Raw genomic sequence first — 19,137 nt, 5'->3', positions numbered from 1 at the left:
GTTAGCAAACACTTGTAGATAGGCTGGTAGGCAAGACTAGGTATGCTCCTACATAGACAAGGTGTGCCTTTTTATCCATTGTTTAGTCAACAAATTGCATTGTCTTAAATCTGTTCCCAGCAATTGTTTCAGTTAAGTGGGTCTGACTGTTACTTGGGTGGACTCAGTTGTGTATTTCAAGTATATTGTTTTAAGAATGTTAAAATATGGAAATATCTAATTCTGGAAACTGGGAAAATAGCAATGTACTCATAGACCTTCAGACCAGATGCAACCACTATTTATCATCTAGTCTGACTTCCTGAATTACATGGGCCAGAGAATTTCACCAAATAAGTGTTTATACCTGGAAGTATTAGCATAAATGACATTCTAATTCACAGCATAATATAGACATATAATGATTCACCTTGCACGTGAGTGGTTCTGTTTGTATGCCCACTGTGTAACTTAATTGTCCCAACTTGACCGTAGTATATTCCACTTCCGCTGGAAAGTTTCTCCACTCAAAAAAACAGTTAAGACTTTTCTCTTGGAAAACTCAAATACAAACATTGTAATAGTGAGGCCTCTAGGATGAGGGTGGTGAAGTGTGGGATTCCTAGGTGTTTCCTCAGTGCACGTTGTTGGACAATTCATAGATCAGAACCAGTAGAAACACTCTTATCCAGAGCGCAAGTGCTTGATGATGGGGAATGGAAATAAAAAGAATATATGGATAATGGCAGCCTCAATTTATCGTGGTAAAACAACCCCAGGGACTCGGTCTTGACCAGTATTTTGGGCCAAGAAAGCCATTAATAAACTCAAGGTGAGTCTTCTTCCTAAAAATGTAATGAGATTTGTTGTATGTAAACGTATATGGAGCTGAGCTGTGATAATCTTTCGTGCAAATTATTTTGTAAATGTTACTCCGAAATACTGGGAGACTCCTGAAAAGTGCAGTATTTTATGCAGAATATTAGTGTGGGAAACTATATGGATTTTTGTAGATTTCCTGCCTGGTTTATATTATCTGAGGCCCTCACTAGAGGTACTGTTAGAAACTGACCCATTAAACTGTGGCTGCATAGATATATTTTCACACAGGTTTTATCCTCATATGCAGTTGTCCTTTTGCTACAGATTGTGGTGGGGTGAAAACATTTTTTAGTACATAAGGGAAGAAAGGACTTGAGTGGCTCAAGCTAAATTGTTTTTAAAAAGGTAGCACTCTGGATTAGGAGGAGTGGATGCCTAACCACAGAAGCCTGCTGCAGAGCTTCCCTGGCTTATCACTCGTGCAGACTAAATTCCAATGACTAGAGACCTCTGTGTAGAAATTTTAAATAATCCCATAAAACATGCATATGTATGAATCCTGCAAAGACGACTTATGGACTGTGACGATGCCTTTTTTCCTCGTTTCTTTAGACAGCTTGTTTTCGAGAAGAGAGAAATGTTTTGATGAATGGAGATTGTCAGTGGATTACTACATTGCACTATGCCTTTCAGGATGAGAACTATTTGGTATGTTTGCTTCGCCATTAAATACAAAAGTTTTGTTACTTACGTTAAAAACAAACTTATTTCTGATAAGTCTGAGGGTTTTAGAGCAATAAATCAGTTCTTTGTTTCTTGCTGCAACACTTCATCTTTGTTCTTCCCTTACATAAAAACACTTCAGAAGACTTAATGTAACTGTAGGACACTGAAAACAAAATTAAGGTAGTTTTAGAGTATACTTAATTGTCCCATGTAAATCATCTAAAATATGCTGATCTACTATGAAATACAGTATATTAGATATAAATTTAATTTGTGAATAACTTGTTAATAAAATGATATATTGATTCTGTAGATATTCTTTACCTTGACAGTGACTCCGTGAGAGTTCCTATGAAGTTTAATTTTACTTTATTCTACAGTTTAAAATGTGCAAAAATTTGTTTTTTGAGCTGAGACTTTCTTCATAGCATTTTATAAATGACAGAGATCAGTTTTATTCCACTAACATTGTCATAAATCAGTTAATTTTATTTGAAATATTTTGCTTAGCTTTATATTGGAAAAAGTCAATAAAAATGATGAAAAACATTACCTCCATGCCCTAAAAATATTAAGTAGCAGATATTATGCATCAGTATTTCAGTGGATTACATCTTCAGTTTTTTTGCATATTACCTGCAATGATTCATTGAAGAAAAAAAAATGTATTCACATTAGAAATTTTTAGCCAAATTGAGGATTATACAGTAGACATTCACAGTTACCATTTTGTATTCTGTCATGGACTGCTGGTTGGGCCGTGACCAATTACAATAGATTGAAACATGAAGACAGTAGAGCTGGGTGGGGTGTTTCAGTGAATAGTAAATTCACCAAAAAACACACATTTTTTGGCTAACCAAAATTACTCATGAAATGTTACGTGAATTCACTGGATAATTTCAACCCCAAAAAACACTTTTTTGGGACTGAGATGTTTTTTACAAAATGGGAGGTGGAGCAGTTGGTAATGATGCAGCTTTCTCTGTAACATTTAGCCCAATGGTTAGGGTGCTTCTCTGGGGAAAAAGCTCCAGCAGCGGGCCTTTCTCTATGGTAAGGAAAGGCTCTGGCAATGGGGAAGCAGCAGGACACTATACAACTGAAAACAGCAGTGTAGACATGGGAGGCATTGCTTGGGCATGTGGAGAGACATGTAGGGTCTGTACCCTCAGGTTCAGGTGCATAGGGCAGTCTACTCAGCTAAGCTGTGCCTCAGTCTACGCTGCTATTGATAGCCATGCTAGTGGGAGTGCAGTATCTGTACTTTGTACTCTGCCATAAGGGTAGATGTACCATCAATCGAATGCCCCTCTAGCACAGCTTCTCTGAGCTGAGGCTCAGTGTTCAGTCTTGACCAGTCTGCACCCGGCCTTCAAACCCATGCATTTTTACAGAATTGTTCCTTTAACTACACCTGAAGCCTTTCCAAACTGCAGTGCTTCTGGGTAACGTTCTACTGTGCTGCCTCAAAGGGTGCATCTACACTGAAAAATTAGTACACATATTACAGCAACAGCAAGTAATGGTGCAGTTGAACCAGTGAAGGTGGGGCTCAGACACTTTTTCTACTGTCATACTCAGAGCAGGTTATTGTGACATGGTGATAAGTGTGTTTGAGTGTTTGTCTAAGCTAATTGTTACATTATTGCTGGCACCAGGCAGCTACTCCATTGTTGGCAGTTTTTCTAGTTCAGATAAGACCCATGAAACCTGCTCTGATGCACTCTAATTTAACCTACAGTGTTATACTTTCAGTTTTGCATTAAATACAGAACCTATTAGTATCTATTGGTTCTGTTAATGATATAAAGCAGACTTTATGTCAGGGGTCTCAAATTCCCAGCCTGCGGGCCATCTGCGACACAAGAACCTCCCCAATGTGGCCCGTGGGGCTCCAGCAATTTTGGAGCCAGGTCTCTCTCTTAGCCCTGCTTGCCGCCCCCAGGAGCTCTGCCCCCACACGTCCCACAGGTGATTTACAGTGGCCCAGGGCCCAGCCCACCACCAGCAGTGCAGCAGAGCTGAATGGCTTCTGCCTGCTTGCTCCATGTGTCTGCTGGCCCCTCCCTGCGACCCCGGGATGGGGCTGTGCCTCTGTGCGCTGCCCCTGCTCCGAGAGCTCCTGTGGCCAATGGGAAGCTGCGGGGGCGGTGCCTGGGGGCAGCAGCGTGCAGAGGCCCCCCCCGGCCTGCCCCACCTTGGAGCCCCAGATAAGCTCTGCACCCCCCTCCTCCTCCTGCCCCCAAACTCCCTCCCAGAGCCTGCAACCCCTCCCCCTTCCCACACCCCCCTCCTGCCCCCAAACTCCCTCCCAGAGCCTGCACTCCAGACCCCCTCCCTCACCCCAAATGCCCTCCCAGAGCCCAACCTCTCACCCCTTCTGCACCCAAACTCCCTCCCAGAGCGTGCACCCCAATCCCCTACCCCAGATCTCCTCCCACCCAAACTCCCTCCCAGAGCCTGAGGCAGTTGTGTGTGTGTGGGGGGGGGGGTTGGGGGTGGGTTCTGTGTGGCATGAGTGACATTATTGGCCGGCTGGGAGGATTTGAGGACTGGCACTGGCCCTAAGGTAAATTGAGTTTGAGACCCCTGCTTTATGTGATACTGGAGTAATTCCAATATTAGGAAAAGGAGAAGTAACATCTCTTTTGCTGTAGGAAATTACAACCTAGTATTTCAGCTGATGAGAGGAGTAGAACTTTATAAGACTACTTTTAAATTGACTAAAGTGTTCCCAATGTTTATTTAAGGATTGGTGAAATAAATATTGAACAATGTGTTAATCTCTAGAGTATTTACTTACTAAAATAGTTTTTTTTAATCAACAGTGACTCTTCAGGTCTTGAGATCCTGTTTATTGTTTACACTGATCTCATCTTCTAGTACATTTAGCTTGCATGCAGCAAATTGTTTGCATGTACTTTATGAAACTTGAAAAAAATGTGCTTGTCATGGAAATATTCATAAACCTTTAAAATAGCAGGAAGTTTTTCCTACTAGTTCCTTAGTTTGCAAAAATTGAATTCCTCTAGCTTTTTCTCACACTAGCATGGACTGTATGAACAGGAATGCCCATGCCAGATGTCCACACATTCCATTGCTGCAATTTCTAAGTATTCTGGGACAGATACTAAGAATGTTTCCCTACTACAAATTCTGAGATGGTCTTACCTGGAATGTTAGATTTATAATGGTTTTATGGTGGTTCTGATTGCTTTTCATAGAGACCGTTTTAGGAACAAAGGTCATTTGTAAGTACCCCTTTGTTTACTTTATGAAGTATATTTTGGGTAGGTGAAACATCACATAATGGTTTATGAAACACACACAATTTGAAAAAGAAAATTCAAACAGTTAATTCTCTCGAAGAACACTCCATGTTCCAGATTCAAGCACATTTGAACTTATAAATAAAACTACCTTGCAGAAAGACACTGGGAATCTGGACATTGAATACACAGAGTAGGATGTACATTCATATGTAAATTTATCTTTGTGTTGAACACACTGTTCCCAATGCACATTCAGAAATTGCCAAGTTACACACACAGTCCATTGTCAGCATAAGCAAATATTTGCCCTAGGGTTAAGCTATCCATGAACAGTTGTGTGGAGGGCAATGTCAAGACAGACACCTTTTGGGATGTCAAGGTAAATGAGGTAATACCTTTTATTGGACCAGCCTCTGTTGCTGAGAGATACAGGACCTGAAGAAGAGCTCTGTGTAAACTCAAAAGTTTGTCACTCACCAACAGAGGTTGGTCCAATAAAATATGACCTCACCCACCTTGTCCCTCTAATATCCTGGGACCAACAGAACTACAACACTGTATACACCTTTTGGGGTGTCCTTTTGTCTGCAACAAAAGTTTTGAGTAAATAAAAAGGCAATTACCCTTTGCCTTCCCTTTTACTTTATGGTCTTGCTGACTTAATCAGTTTCCCTTGTAGGAAGGGAGTCTGTTGTTCCCTCCTTCAGGAACTGAATGGAATTCAGATTGCTCTACCATGAGCAACAGAATTAAGTATTTACTTTAGTAAAAGTCTGTTACTGAGGATAAGCAAGATCATTGCTAACACTTTATGCCACTGGGTGGGAAGAAGGGTCAGACAGAATGGCTCTGAATTGGTAATGGGAAATATAAACATCGGTCCCTAGGTCATGGGTTAGATTCTAATTCAGGTGGGGAGAGTGTCAAAAAATAACTTAAAATAATGTCTGCGGTCCATTGTGGATAAATAATGAACGAATCATTTGGGGGGGGGGGACGTGGGAGAGAGAGCAAGCATGAGAATGACTCTGTAGCTTGGTGTTTAGAGCACTTTTGTGACTCTAGTTCACAGTGGCTAAAATGCTGGCCTGTGCTCTAGCAAGCCCCTCCTCTTGCTACCAACCACGGTAATACAGTGGTAAGGAATTTTAAGAAAAATGTTAGCATACACAAGGCCAAGGGCTTCCAATCTATTTAATGAGCACTAAATTCATTGAAAGTATTTGTTTAGAAAAGCATCTTTTACTCCACTAACTTACTTATTTCACGCAAATTGAGCTCCCTTCATTATCAGTCAAAGTAGTATTTGTGGAGAAAGTTGGTTTTCTGCAGCAAATGCTTAGTAGAATAAAATGAATATTCTAGGCTCATATTTTTGTTGTTGCTCACAGGCTTATCAACACCACAAAAATATGCCTATAATCCAAACATACTTCTTGTCTAAACAAGAATTTAATTGCAAATGTTATTTGTTCCTCATTCCAAAAGTTTCATATTCCACTAGAAGAATCCAGTGTTTCCTGTTCAGACTACACAGGGATTTAATGTTGTGATGTGTAAAGGGATTTAAAATTAATTCTCCAGTACATAAATAGATTTTAAACTAGTTTCCTCTTTTTCATGCCATATGAATCCTCACACTTTGAAACTTAATATGCTAGATTTGGTCGTGATTTTGGTTTTGTTAAGGTTTTTGTTTTTGTTTTGTTAAATTAGTGCAGAACCTCACAAAAACCAATTCCCTAAAGAAAATGGGCCTTGTTTCTGTCACTTCTCTTTATAACTAAGCTAGATAGTCATAAATCGTTGTCTTGGTTGCCCTCTGCTGTATATTCTCTCTGCTCATTTTTATGATAATGACCATATCTGAGATAGTTTAGAATGTGTTGAGCTAATGTTTTTACTATGATTATATTAAAGAAAATTAGAAATACTTGCAGCAAAATAGACAATTCATAGTAACTTGTTCATAAAAAGTGCTCATTTTGACCCTTCTTCACAGACACACTTTTTCCACAACCTCTTTTTACATCCTTCTTGTTCCACAATGAGCTACTTGTATTTAATTGCTGTATTTATCCGTTCTGACTCAAGCATGCATTAATCATATTTCTCTTGTTTTTTAGTATTTAGTGATGGACTACTATGTGGGTGGTGATTTGCTGACACTTCTCAGTAAGTTTGAAGACAAGCTTCCTGAAGATATGGCCAAATTCTACATTGGTGAAATGGTGCTTGCTATACATTCCATTCATCAGCTGCATTATGTGCACAGGTAAAATATCCACTTCATTATGCATATGCCCAATTTTGAAAGTGTCAACGCAGAATTAACTGCACATACAGTGGTCATATCAGGCAAATTTATAGGGCTGTTTGCTAATTATTCCTATTTAAACTTTTAACTCAATACATCAAGTTTATAAATGACCAATTTTAGAGGTGGTGAAATGTAATTTGATTAAAAATAGTTGGCTTAGTAGTTAAAGAATTTAAAATAATAAGGGGTTTAGTGATCAGTTAGCCACACCTGTAGTTTACTTTGGGCAATTCACTTGATGACTTAATGCCTCAGTTCAACCCAGCTAGAAAATTCAGGCAAAATCAGATGCATCTTAGTGAAGCTTCTCTGAATAAATAAATTCAGTAGATGTATCATGCAGGAAAATATTTAGAATGGACCCTTTATAATAACTGTTGGTTACCTGTCTGTATTATCTGTATTAACTGTTTGTAAAATGTTATGATGTTGGTGTCTGTGCGTCTTACGTATAGGTGTATATTCCAACTCAGCCTATTCTAACATTTAGCAATGCTGAAAATGTAAAAAGCTTGAGTTATCAGTTGTTAGTTCACACTCTGAAATGGTTAAGAAAATAACCTTCCTTCCTCTGACTGTGGGAGGAAATTAGTCAGGAAAGCAAAGAACACTTTGTACACTTCCTTATTGTTAGGTTACTCTAAAAAATGCAGGTTCCAGAAAAGCCTTTGGTAAACAGGAGTGCTGTTAGGAAGAAGCACATGATAAATGTTTTGTTCAGCATAGTGAGAATCTTGTTCAAAGGAGAATTGCTCTTCTTGACACTTGCTTTCAGACTTAACATTTAGTATGTTAGTCATGAAAAAGCAGTGACATTAGTACAGAAAACCTTTGCCATTGTTTTTATGTTCTGACCTTGTACTTTGTTTCTGATAAATGTGAAGTTGTAAAGTATGGAGTGTTGTAAGGCAATGATATCATTCAGTTAGCTGTGTGTGTAGATACACATAAGGGATCTAGAGAGTTCTAACAGAAAATACTGCACTTTTGAACTATCAACAGTGTATATTTAAGCGATAATATTGTAGGCATAACCATCAGGCCTTTAGCCACAGTCAGTCATTTAATTCCCTTGAAATGATATACACCAAAGTTGTCATTATTGAAAGCTGAAAATAAAACCATGCATGTGAAAAATAATCTTCTGTGATGCTGTTTGAATTGATATGTACATCGTATATCCTTTCTAGAGAATGTATGCTCTCTGTTAGCCATAAAGATTGCTTGAATCTACTTGGCCCTCTGGAGCAAGCCAATGAAACTGTAAAGTATGTCCTACTTTGAGATAGAGGAAGGGTTTTAATATTGCGTTTTTAAACTTTAGTCCTATAGGCTCTAAAGTAAGAATGTTTGTTTTAAAACAAAACAAAAGTGTTTAGTTAAGACTAGCTTTCTGTTTAAACCTTGACTGTCTTAAGTGCTCTAAAAATCCGTGCAGTTAATCAGATTGCCTTGTATTTTGGTGTGCCTCATGGGGATGTGAGGGTACAGTCAGTGATTCAATGTTGGGGTCATTTGATCAAAGTTCCCAAGGCAGCCCCTGGAAAAAAAACAGATTTTTCTTAAAGTTGACACGTTCTAGCAAATGTTTTGCTCATAAATAGAGATCCAGTGAAGGCTCAGATATTTCATCAGGGCCTCAAACATTTGAGGGTTACTCCAGCAGAGTGTGAGACACCCACCAGCCCTTTGGGAGCATTCAGATTTCAGTGTTTGAAAAATAGCTTGCTTTTCCAGTTAGGCACACTAAGGCTCACAGGCCTGCTCATGCACCAAGTGGATTATACAGAGCATGTGCAGAGAGACAGGCTAACTATCTGAAAAACTACTTGCACATTGCAGGATTTGGGTGGCTCTGAGAGTGTTAGTCATCGAAACCAAGAACACCCAGGGCACTGAGAGTTCAAATCCAACCCGGGGCAGAAATTTGAGTTAAATAAATAGGCATGTTACTCCAATCCACCTCCGATGAAAGGGGGATTTTTATTTTGGGAAGTGTAATCTGAGTACAGCAGAATATTCAGAAGGCACTGAAATGATTTTGAAAAGAAAATGAGATAAGCAAATGCTTACTGGGAGGGGATGGTGAGTAGGGGTGTAAGAGTAGGTGAGCATAGTGGCAGAGGGGTTGCGGGATCAGGGGATGCTCAGGGGAGGGGTCTATGGGAAGGTGTGAGACACAGGGAAGAGGAACTGGGGAGAATAGGGTTGGGATGCCTGTCAGCCCCACATTCCCCTTCTGTGTGTGCCATGATCTGGGGGCCCCAACCCATCTGCAGGGTTGGGTGACCCCTCCTTCCCTGCCGCCCTCATGTGAGCCAGGTTCTGGAAGGGTTCCGAGCCCCACTCCCTAATCCCCTCCTGGAATGTGAGGAGATCACTGCCCCCGTGCGATGTCTGAGCCCTGCTCTATGTCCCTCCTCGTGTGTGCTAGGATCTGGGGGCCCTGCCCATCAGTTGGGGGTCTAACCTGCCTCCCTAACTCCACTTCTGTGAGCCAGGATCTGGGAAGGCCTGCCCCTCTGGATGTGGGGAGCTGAGAAGAGGTATGTTTGACACATCAGAAAATCTCCGGCACTGGGGAAGGGGCACGGGAACTGGCAGGAATGAGATACATTTCTCAAAGCTGTTGTTCCAGGCTGGGGAGTGGGACGAATGGGTGCCTGTGGAGGGAAAAAGTGTTGGGGTGGTTCAGGCAAGGGGAAGGATGTAGGGATTGGGGGAATGGGAGGAGAGAAGATGAGGAGTTGGAGAATGTGAGAGGTAGGAGAGGAGGTTGGGGGTTAAGGGGTGGGGAGCCTGACAGCCCTGAATTTTCCCTTTCTGTGTGTGCGCGCCTGGGATCTGGAGAAACCCTACCCCTCTGCAGGGGTCTGAGTTCACCCAGTCTGCTGTCTGTTCTAAGGTCTGGGGGACTCTGCTTCTTTTGGGGGGTCTGAGCCCCTCGCCCTGTCCCTCCATATGAGCTGGAGTGAGGGGAATTAAAGTATCACAAATTTAAACATTAAATTCACAAAATGAATAGTTACGCTATACGTCACCCGTGTGGGGAGGTGGAGCTGGCCAGAGTGGATAGAGGGTACAGGACTTTGTTTGGAGGAGTGGAGGATTGGGTGGACCTGGGGCATAGCTGAGGTAGCTGGGACTAATTTACAGCAGTAAAGCATTTTGTTTTGTGATAATGTGCAGTTTTCTTTAAATATATATCCCAATATAGAAAGGTGTTTGGTTGTTTTTTTTAAAGAAAACAGTGCCTCATTATTTAAAGTTAAATTCATTTTATAGCCCAGCTCACATACCCAGCTAAATTCTATGGAGGGGTGATGTTCCACGACGTACTAGCAGAGTGCACATTGGGGTATATTGCTGAATTGATGCGGATGACACTGACATAAAGGGAGGAAGGCGGTGCATTTTAACTTGTACATCTGTTAGATGTTCTTTATACGGCTAAATTCAGAAAATCATTTAAAAACTGTTAGGTTTTGTGTTTCCCCTTGCACACTGGCTTGTTTTTTTAAGATTCTTTGAGAGAACTTATAAGGAAATATCTGTAGAGAATGCCTGCCTGCCTTAACCACTAAGTTTCAGCACTACCTTCTGTTTCCTCGGTGCTACAGCCATTTTATTTGCCAATACTTTTAAGTGGATGTGAAGATGAGTGAGTACAAAATGATGAAGGAAAACATGATTAATTTTGAGATTAAATGAAATTAAATTTACATTATGCCCATTCATTAACATTTTGACCACATTACCGGTCGAAGAATATCCGGTTATGAGCTAGAGCAAAAATGAACTTGTAGTTCATTTCCTTTAGTAACAACAGCATATTATACACAACTATACACATGTTACCTAGCAAGTTGTGGTATTGTGTAGTTTAGGAGACTTGTTATTGTTTTTTGGCCGTCTCTTGATACTCTTATTATTAATACATTTCTTAAACTTGTTTATAGCCTCTTTGCTCATGTAGGCGTGTAAAGCACTTCAGATGCTATATACACGCAAGAATCACTTCACAACCTCCTAAAACACACCTTACTTCTGGGCTATAACAGAGCAGCTGTTTTAATAGAGCACTGCAGTACTAGACAAGCAGAGGACAGGAAGTGAAGAATATGGTCTTGAATTGAAATAACGGGGTTTAGGGAGGCAGAAAAACTGTACCCAGATTAGAACTTGGTCAGGATAGTTGGAAAATACAAAAGATTCTACTTTCCCTGTAGAATACTATGCTGAGACATTGGTGCTCTTCAAGACAGTATATGAATCACCTCTTCATACTAACTTTCTGCATCACTTGGTTTTATCATAATTCTCCAGTTCAAATACTGACCATTGCAGGTTTGACAGAATCAAAGACCTGGGTAGTACAGCTGCAGGCATAGTATTAAGTTTCTCTGAACTTACTACATACCCTGCACTTAACTGATAGCCAGACATAAACTGAACACCATCCATGTAGTAAATAATTTTTCTTTCAATAGGTGATTAACTTCTACATTAATTTATATTGGTGTTTTCTCAGTGGAGCCAATACTTCAGTGAGAACATTTGGCTTCATGTTTGTACTGTGTTGACATCACTTTATTTCTTTTAATACAACAGGGACATAAAGCCTGATAACGTTCTTTTGGACATGAATGGCCATATACGCCTGGCAGACTTTGGATCATGCTTGAAGATGAGTGAAGATGGCACTGTATGTATAAAGTAAAATTTTATTCAGGGTCTTTGTAGTAGGTGCCTTGCTCTTTGAGTCTGCAGCCTAAGAGCGCATCTGCATTGCAGCTGGGGATGTGAATGGCAACTTGTGTAGAAGTTACCGTGCTAGCTGTACTCTCTAGCTAGCTTGCTAAAAATAGACGTGAGGTTGTTGTGCTGCAGGCTTCAGCACCAGCTACACAAGCCCATCTGACACTCCTGCACTGCTTTCCCCAGGTACATACTCACTTGTGCAGCTGGTGCAGAAGTCGTCGTGTCCTCACTTCTATTCTTAGTGAACTAATTAGACTAGCACAGGTACTTCTTCATGAGCTGCCATTCCCACCCCTGGCTGCAGTGTAGATATACCTTAGGAAGACTTTCAGCATTCCAAGGGAGGGGGAAAGAGGTAAAATCAAAATATGTACATTTTTACATACATTTTGCGTATATATAGTATTTTATAGAGACTACATGAAAGTGTGTATATGCATTAGTTATACCCATCTGCTCATCAACCATTCCATTGCTAGCTGTTGAATTTCTTGTTGGTGTTACGGAATATCTAAACATTAAAAGTGTTGTTAATGATTATTTATTGATTATATGAATTACAGCCACAGGCTACAACCTTCAGGTAACCTTGAAATCCTGGGAAAAACTAATCAGAAATCAAGGCAATCAAACTAGCAGAGAAGAGGGAATACATCAGGAGCCCACAGCTCTTAGATTTAAAAGATTCAAAGCCCCCCTCACTATGAGCCGGTTTGTCTTATGTGTAAAGGTTGAAACAAACTTGTAACAGCAGGTGAATTGAGGCAGCCTATATTAATCGGGCTATGTCCCACCCAAGAGTTGAGTTGTACAGTTGCTCACAATGTCTACAGCTCAGAACAAATAACATCTCTTGGCCCCATTCAGAAATCTTTATAGACTTGGCATAAAATCCTCAGGCATTAAATCAGACTTCAGATGTCTCCCAGCTCTTCTCCAGTCTGCACCCAAGGTGTTTGAGCTCCTGGGAATCACTGTGAAAGTGCCTCTGGACAAAAGAAAGAACCAGGATATGCTAGCTGGCCATCTGGTACACTGCAAATTTGATACAAATATCACAGCTAATGCCCCATCTCTGTTTTGTGCAATGCTGGTGGTGTGATGAGTATCCAGTGGAACCAGTCATGACAAAATAATGCTTGTAGCATCATCCACTGTCACTGAAACATTCCAGAGCCTGGGGACATTCCACAACCCTAAAGCATCTGTCTTGGCGTTATCCAAAATAATATGCAGAAGGGATTTGAATGAGCCATGCCAACTTGGCTGCAAGATATCTCAATGGAATTTGCCAAAGGAGCACAAAACTAAACACCTGCCACCATCCCCAAGACTTGCTTTTTATGTGGATATATTGAAGCTTAGTAGCTCATCTCCTTATCCCATCCAATTCACCTATCCTGTAATCTACCACGTTAAGACATTTTCCATCCACCCCAACACGTGACGCACAAAAAAGCAAGCTCTAGACTCAGAGTGGACACTCCCTCCAGTACCTCCAAATCAAATCACACAAATGAGCATGGGAAATGGAGTGGGAGCTTGGTAGCCCCCTGCTCTCCTCGCTTCCTACCCCAATCTTTGACAGCCATTTCCATCCTTAAACATGCACACACACTGAGGCAAAACATTTTCTCTTCATGTCTTAATGGTGTTTACATCAGTCTTCTCTTGCCCTTCCCTTTTTCACCCCATCAGGTTTGGTGGTTCTGAGTTTCCTACTGCACAGAGTATACATTTCACGGTTAGAGCACTGGGAAATCAAAATTTGCCTTTGATAACTTCTATGTTTTGCCAAAAATGTATTAAATGAAGTTGCATTGGAGTCCACTTTATTGAAGCCTCTTTTTGTTTTGAATTTTCTGTACATATTCATTAGTTCTTTTTAGTGTTATGATTGATAATTCTTTTCCTTTTTATAAAAACAAGCATTTCCTAATGTCTTCATCTGCCAAAAATACAAGATATGATTAAGAATGCTGTCTTGAGGAAGCCTGGAAGCCTTCCAGAATGACGCTTGTTTATTTTTAAGGTACAATCTTCTGTGGCAGTGGGTACGCCTGACTACATTTCCCCTGAGATACTGCAAGCAATGGAAGATGGGATGGGAAAATACGGACCTGAATGTGACTGGTGGTCTCTGGGTGTCTGTATGTACGAAATGCTGTATGGTGAAACACCCTTTTATGCAGAATCATTAGTGGAAACCTATGGGAAGATTATGAATCATGAAGTAAGGAGTATAATCAAACCATACATAATTATTAAAATATTTATGCAGAAGTAGACAACCTTTAAAGAAAACATGATTTTTTTGGTGACAATAATTCTGTAGTTATAATTCCTTGATACGTTTCTATTTACATTAATGTAGTTTTATAGGCTTATCCGCTTGCGTTAAGGAATCTGTTAGCTTTTCTGAGTTTACAAAAATGGAAAAACCATCACTACTGTTGTAATTTGAAGATGGCCTCCAAATTATGATTTTTATTTTTAAACACTTATTTTTTTATTTTGCAAAGATTAACGAGAACTAAACCAGCCACCCTGTTTATGGGGCCCACTATAAAATATTTACTCTGGAGCCTGCAATAGTAGTTAAGTAATACATTGTTTACACAGGTGGCACATTTTCTGTTACACTGATAATCAGTACAAATAAGAAAATGTGCGTGATAAGAGATTGATTTTTGCCACTGTTAGCTGCAAAACTGGTAGGAAAATTTTTGTTTGTAAGCTTTTGAGTGCATTTTGAACAGTGAAGAGCAAAACCGTAAACAGCTCATGGTTGGTGTCCTTTTGAGAAAAGTTATGCAGAGGGTGATGCATTTTGGGTGCCTCCATAATAGGAAATTCGTTGCTGTTTTTTTCAGCATTGGTACAGCTGCAATTGTTACTAATGGGACTTCCTCAGAAGAGTTAAATGATCTGACATGCCCTACCTATACTAGAGCTCACAGTGTTGGTAGTGCTGATGCAAAACCGCTGGCAGTTTTCCTATAGCTGATACAGCCACTGAGTGTTTCATTTCTGTTTTTAAAATGTCTTTAAGTTGAGTATATGTATATTGAGGCATGTCCTATCTTAACTAGTCTTGGAAACTTGTTTGATTTGTTAGTTTTGTGATATTTTTGTGGCATTTATACCTCTAAATGCTTTTGTAGTTTCTGTGGTCTTGCTGTCTTAATAATGCAGTTTGTCTTGGGTTTTGTTCATAGATGTGATTATACTGAAAATTTCCATTTAAAAATTAAACTTGAAGTTCTATTAGCTAAGTCTTGCTATCTCAGAACACTTTGCCAATTTTTGTGGTTTGACAATCCCATTTAACTTTTTATTTAAATTTCTTCGTTGTTACAGTAAAAGATCCACAGAAACTGAAGGGGAAACTAACAGGCTGGGCAGGGTAAACAGTGAAACCTTACTGTTCATAGACAGTGTCAAATATATAAAGTAAATAAACTAAAAATAGAAAAACATTTTCACCTCATTGTTTATTTACAGTAATTTCAAATGGGAATTTGTAAATAGTAGGTACATTTTAGGTGTGATTTTTTAAAGTTGACTTTGACTTCATATTTGACAAAGATTAAAATATGCTGTCATAAATGTATAATGCAAATTATTATATAAAAAGTCAAATGGAATTAGTACAGATGCCAAAAATACTGAAATCACATTTTTTCCTTACATGTTTACTATTGACATAGCCTACTATTACATTATTTTTCATTAATAAATCTCAGATCTGAGAATAGGATTGATAGTTTTTTGTTTGTTTTTGCAATAAATAATACACAACACAAATAAATAAATAGCTTGCTTTAAATGGCTTAATGTTGTTGGTACTGAACTATTGACCTTTAAAATTATTACACAACCTTACTTTTCCTAGCCATTTCAATAGCAAAAGTTATTAAAGTGAAGCCAGTTTAAATACAAAGTTCCCAAAACACTCCACAATGAAAAGAGCTAAAACAAAATTTAATATTTTAGGAATTAATTTTTTATTAGCATATCAGATTTCAAGGCAAATATCACTTGCTTTCAGAAAGGCTATTGGTGCTTGTGAAGTCAGCTTTGTTTTCTGTGTAAGATTTCTTAATCTTTAAAACCACCACAGAATGTTAATACATGCCAAAACATTTTAGTCAGATTTTTGTCATTATATAGTCTAAATATTTTTACTGGGGGGTCAAGGGGAAAAACTTAAAATATCATAAAAATACATTTTTAAAAGAGTGGTGTCAGCTAAAGAACCACAGTTCTAAGACCCTGATCATGCATGTTTCTAGCAAGCAATGGAAACATCAAGGGTTAGAGTCTTAATAGGCCAGTGAAGCTGTGACAATGTATACCAATGAAGATCTGCTCCTAGTGCTTCATACTCTATTAGTGTGCCATACAGAATTAAAATAAAATTTAAAAGTTAAAAGCTTCAGTTTTCACCCTACAGTTAATGTATTTACAATCAGTGTATTAAAACCAGTTGATAATGTATTAAAGCAGAGGGGGAATGGATTTGAAAAAGCTAGCAAATTGGATAAAGTTCCACTGTAAAATGAGTTACCCTTAGCAAAGGACATAAAAGGCTACAAGAAGAGATTCTTTAAATACAGTAGGAGTAAGAGAAAGATGGAGGTAAGTGTAGGTCCTTTACTTTGCAGGGAAGGAATGCTAATAGTGGTTGACACCAAGAAGGGCTGAGGTTTTGCTTCAGGCTTGACTGAAAAGGTTAAAAGTGACCAGATGCTTATCACAATTAATATTAACAACAAGGAGGAAGGAAAATAAACTGGAATAAGGAAAGAACAGGTTAATGACTATTTAGATAAATTAGATTTTTCAAGTCAGCAGGGCCTGATGAAATTCATCCTTGAGTACTTAAGGAAATAGCTGAAGTAATCATTAACAACTGTCCTGGAGAATTCATGGAGGATAGGTGAGATTTCAGATGATTGGAGAAGGACAAATGTAATACCAATTTTTAAACACAGTAACAAAGAGGACCTGGGGAATCATAAACCAGTCAATCTAACTTTGATATCTGGAAGGTACAGGAAAATTGTTAAAAACCCAATTTGTAAGCACCTAGAGGACGAAAACGTAATAAATAATAGCCAACATGAATTTGTTGAGAACAAATCATGCCATACCAATCTAATTTCCTTCTTTGACTGGGTTACTGGCCTCATGGGTTGGGGGAAAGCTATAGATGTGATATATCTTCATGTTAGTAAGGGATTAGAATCATAGAATAGAATATCAGGGTTGGAAGCAAACTAGGAAAATGTGGTATAGAGATTACTATAAGGTTGCATGCATAACTGTTTGAAAGACTGTACTCAGAGTAGTTATCTATAGTTTGCTATCAAACTGGGAGGACTTATGTAGGGGTCCTGCAGGGGTCTGTCTTGGGTCCAGTATTCAATATTTTCATTAATGACTTGGCTAATGAAGTGAAGAATATGCTTATAAAGTTTGTGGATGACACCAAACTGGGACGGGGTGTAAGCACTTTGGAGGGCAGGATTGGAATTCAAAATGACCTGGACATATTGGAGAACTGGTCTGAAATCAAAAAGATGAAATTCAGTAAAGACAAGTGCTAAGTGCTACACTTAAGAAAGAAAAATCAAATGCACAAGTACAAAATGGGGAATAACTGGGTAGGTTATAGTACTGCTGAAAAGGATCTGGGGGGTTATAGTAGATCACAAATTAAGTATAAACCAACAGTGTAATGCAGTTGCAAACAAGGCTAATATTATTCCGGGGTGTATGAACATACATCAGACACAAGAGGTAATTGTCCCACTCTATTGGGGAAGTCTCAGCTAGTGTACTATGTTCAGTTTTGGACACCACACTTTAAGAAATATGTAGACAAATTGTCAGAGTAGAGCAACAAAAATGATAAAAGGTTTAGCAAGTCTGACCTGTGAGGAAAGGTTTAAAAAACTGAGCATGTTTAGTCTTGAGAAAAGATTGAGGAGGGACCTGATAGGCCTTCAAATATGTCAAGGGCTGTTGTAAAGAGCACAGTAACTGCTGTGAAGGTAGGACAAGAAGTAATTGTCTTAATCTACAGCAAGGGAGATTTAGGTTAGCTATTAGGAGAAACTTTCTAACTATAAGGATAGTTAATCACTGGAATAGGTTTCCAAGAGAGGTTGTGGAATCCCCATCATCGGAGGTTTTTAAGAACAGGTTAGACAAACGCCTGGTGGGGACGTTATAGGTATACTTGGTCCTGCCTCAGTGCAGGGGGCTTCATTTGATGGTCTTGAGGTCCCTTCCACTCCTACATTTCTTTGATTCTGTCGTTCATCATGATGAGACTTCTGTTGCTCATAATAGATTTGAAAATGGTAGCTATAACTATTAGTTTCCAGTGTCATATCTATAGTCTAGAACTTAACTTCTTTACCAAAAAGCTTATAAAAATTGTATTTTTCCTTTTTACAGAAATTTTCCAGTATAAAATTCTCAAATCAGGTTTATTTTGTTTTTCTAGGAACGATTTCAGTTTCCATCCCATGTGACAGATGTTTCTGAAGAAGCAAAAGACCTTATTCAGCGACTTATCTGTAGTAGGGAATGTCGACTAGGACAGAATGGAATAGAGGATTTCAAGTCGCATGCATTTTTTAAAGGACTTAATTGGGATAATATTCGAAACCTAGAAGCACCTTATATTCCAGATGTTAGCAGTCCTTCTGACACATCAAACTTTGATGTAGATGATGATGTATTGAGGAATCCTGTGAGTCTTTCATTTAAACATTAAATTATGGCCTTTCTGTATGTATAGCAACAGTAAAAACTACTAGTTCAGATGTGAGCAACTTGTTTCTACTTTGTTCTAATAAAAATATCTAAAGCATAACAGTTGATAAACTATGCTAATGCAACAAAGTTAAGCTTTTTAACCCACAAAAGCCATGAAATTGAGTTACATTTCTCCTGCAACTTTTAAGTCCACCCACTTGTGCATATGCATTGCAATGTTATGTAACACTGAGTAAGATGATATGCTGCTCATCAAAGCCACACCCAAAGCTCTGAGTTGATGATCACATGTATCCAATTCACATGAGATCATGTTTCACTCATCTCTGCCTCTTGAGCCAGCTTTGGGTTGTAGTTAACAAGATTTCTGCTTCTTGAATACTTGAGAATAGAATTTTTTCCCCATTTCAGTCTCTTAATAGCTTACAAGAATGAATTTGGCAAGAAGAGCGGAGGGAGGGT

At 39.0% G+C, this 19,137-nt stretch overlaps 1 protein-coding gene across 4 annotated transcripts in view; it reads left to right on the top strand.

Moving 5' to 3' along the window:
- The window catches only part of CDC42BPB (CDC42 binding protein kinase beta), a 138,842-nt gene that overhangs the window by 61,316 nt on the left and 58,389 nt on the right, over window positions 1-19,137 (top strand). For all 4 annotated transcript variants that reach the window (XM_084630317.1, XM_084630316.1, XM_084630315.1 and 1 more), the window contains exons 4-8: window positions 1,414-1,509; window positions 6,929-7,077; window positions 11,734-11,827; window positions 13,916-14,116; window positions 18,401-18,649. In XM_084630317.1, the coding sequence (XP_084486443.1) occupies window positions 1,414-1,509; window positions 6,929-7,077; window positions 11,734-11,827; window positions 13,916-14,116; window positions 18,401-18,649 (789 nt within the window). The remainder of the gene's footprint in view (window positions 1-1,413; window positions 1,510-6,928; window positions 7,078-11,733; window positions 11,828-13,915; window positions 14,117-18,400; window positions 18,650-19,137) is intronic.

Source organism: Lepidochelys olivacea, assembly GCF_965140295.1.
Source record: "Lepidochelys olivacea isolate rLepOli2 genome assembly, chromosome: 6".
Taxonomy (NCBI): Eukaryota; Metazoa; Chordata; order Testudines; family Cheloniidae; genus Lepidochelys; species Lepidochelys olivacea.
This window is presented reverse-complemented; position numbering and strand designations above follow the sequence as displayed.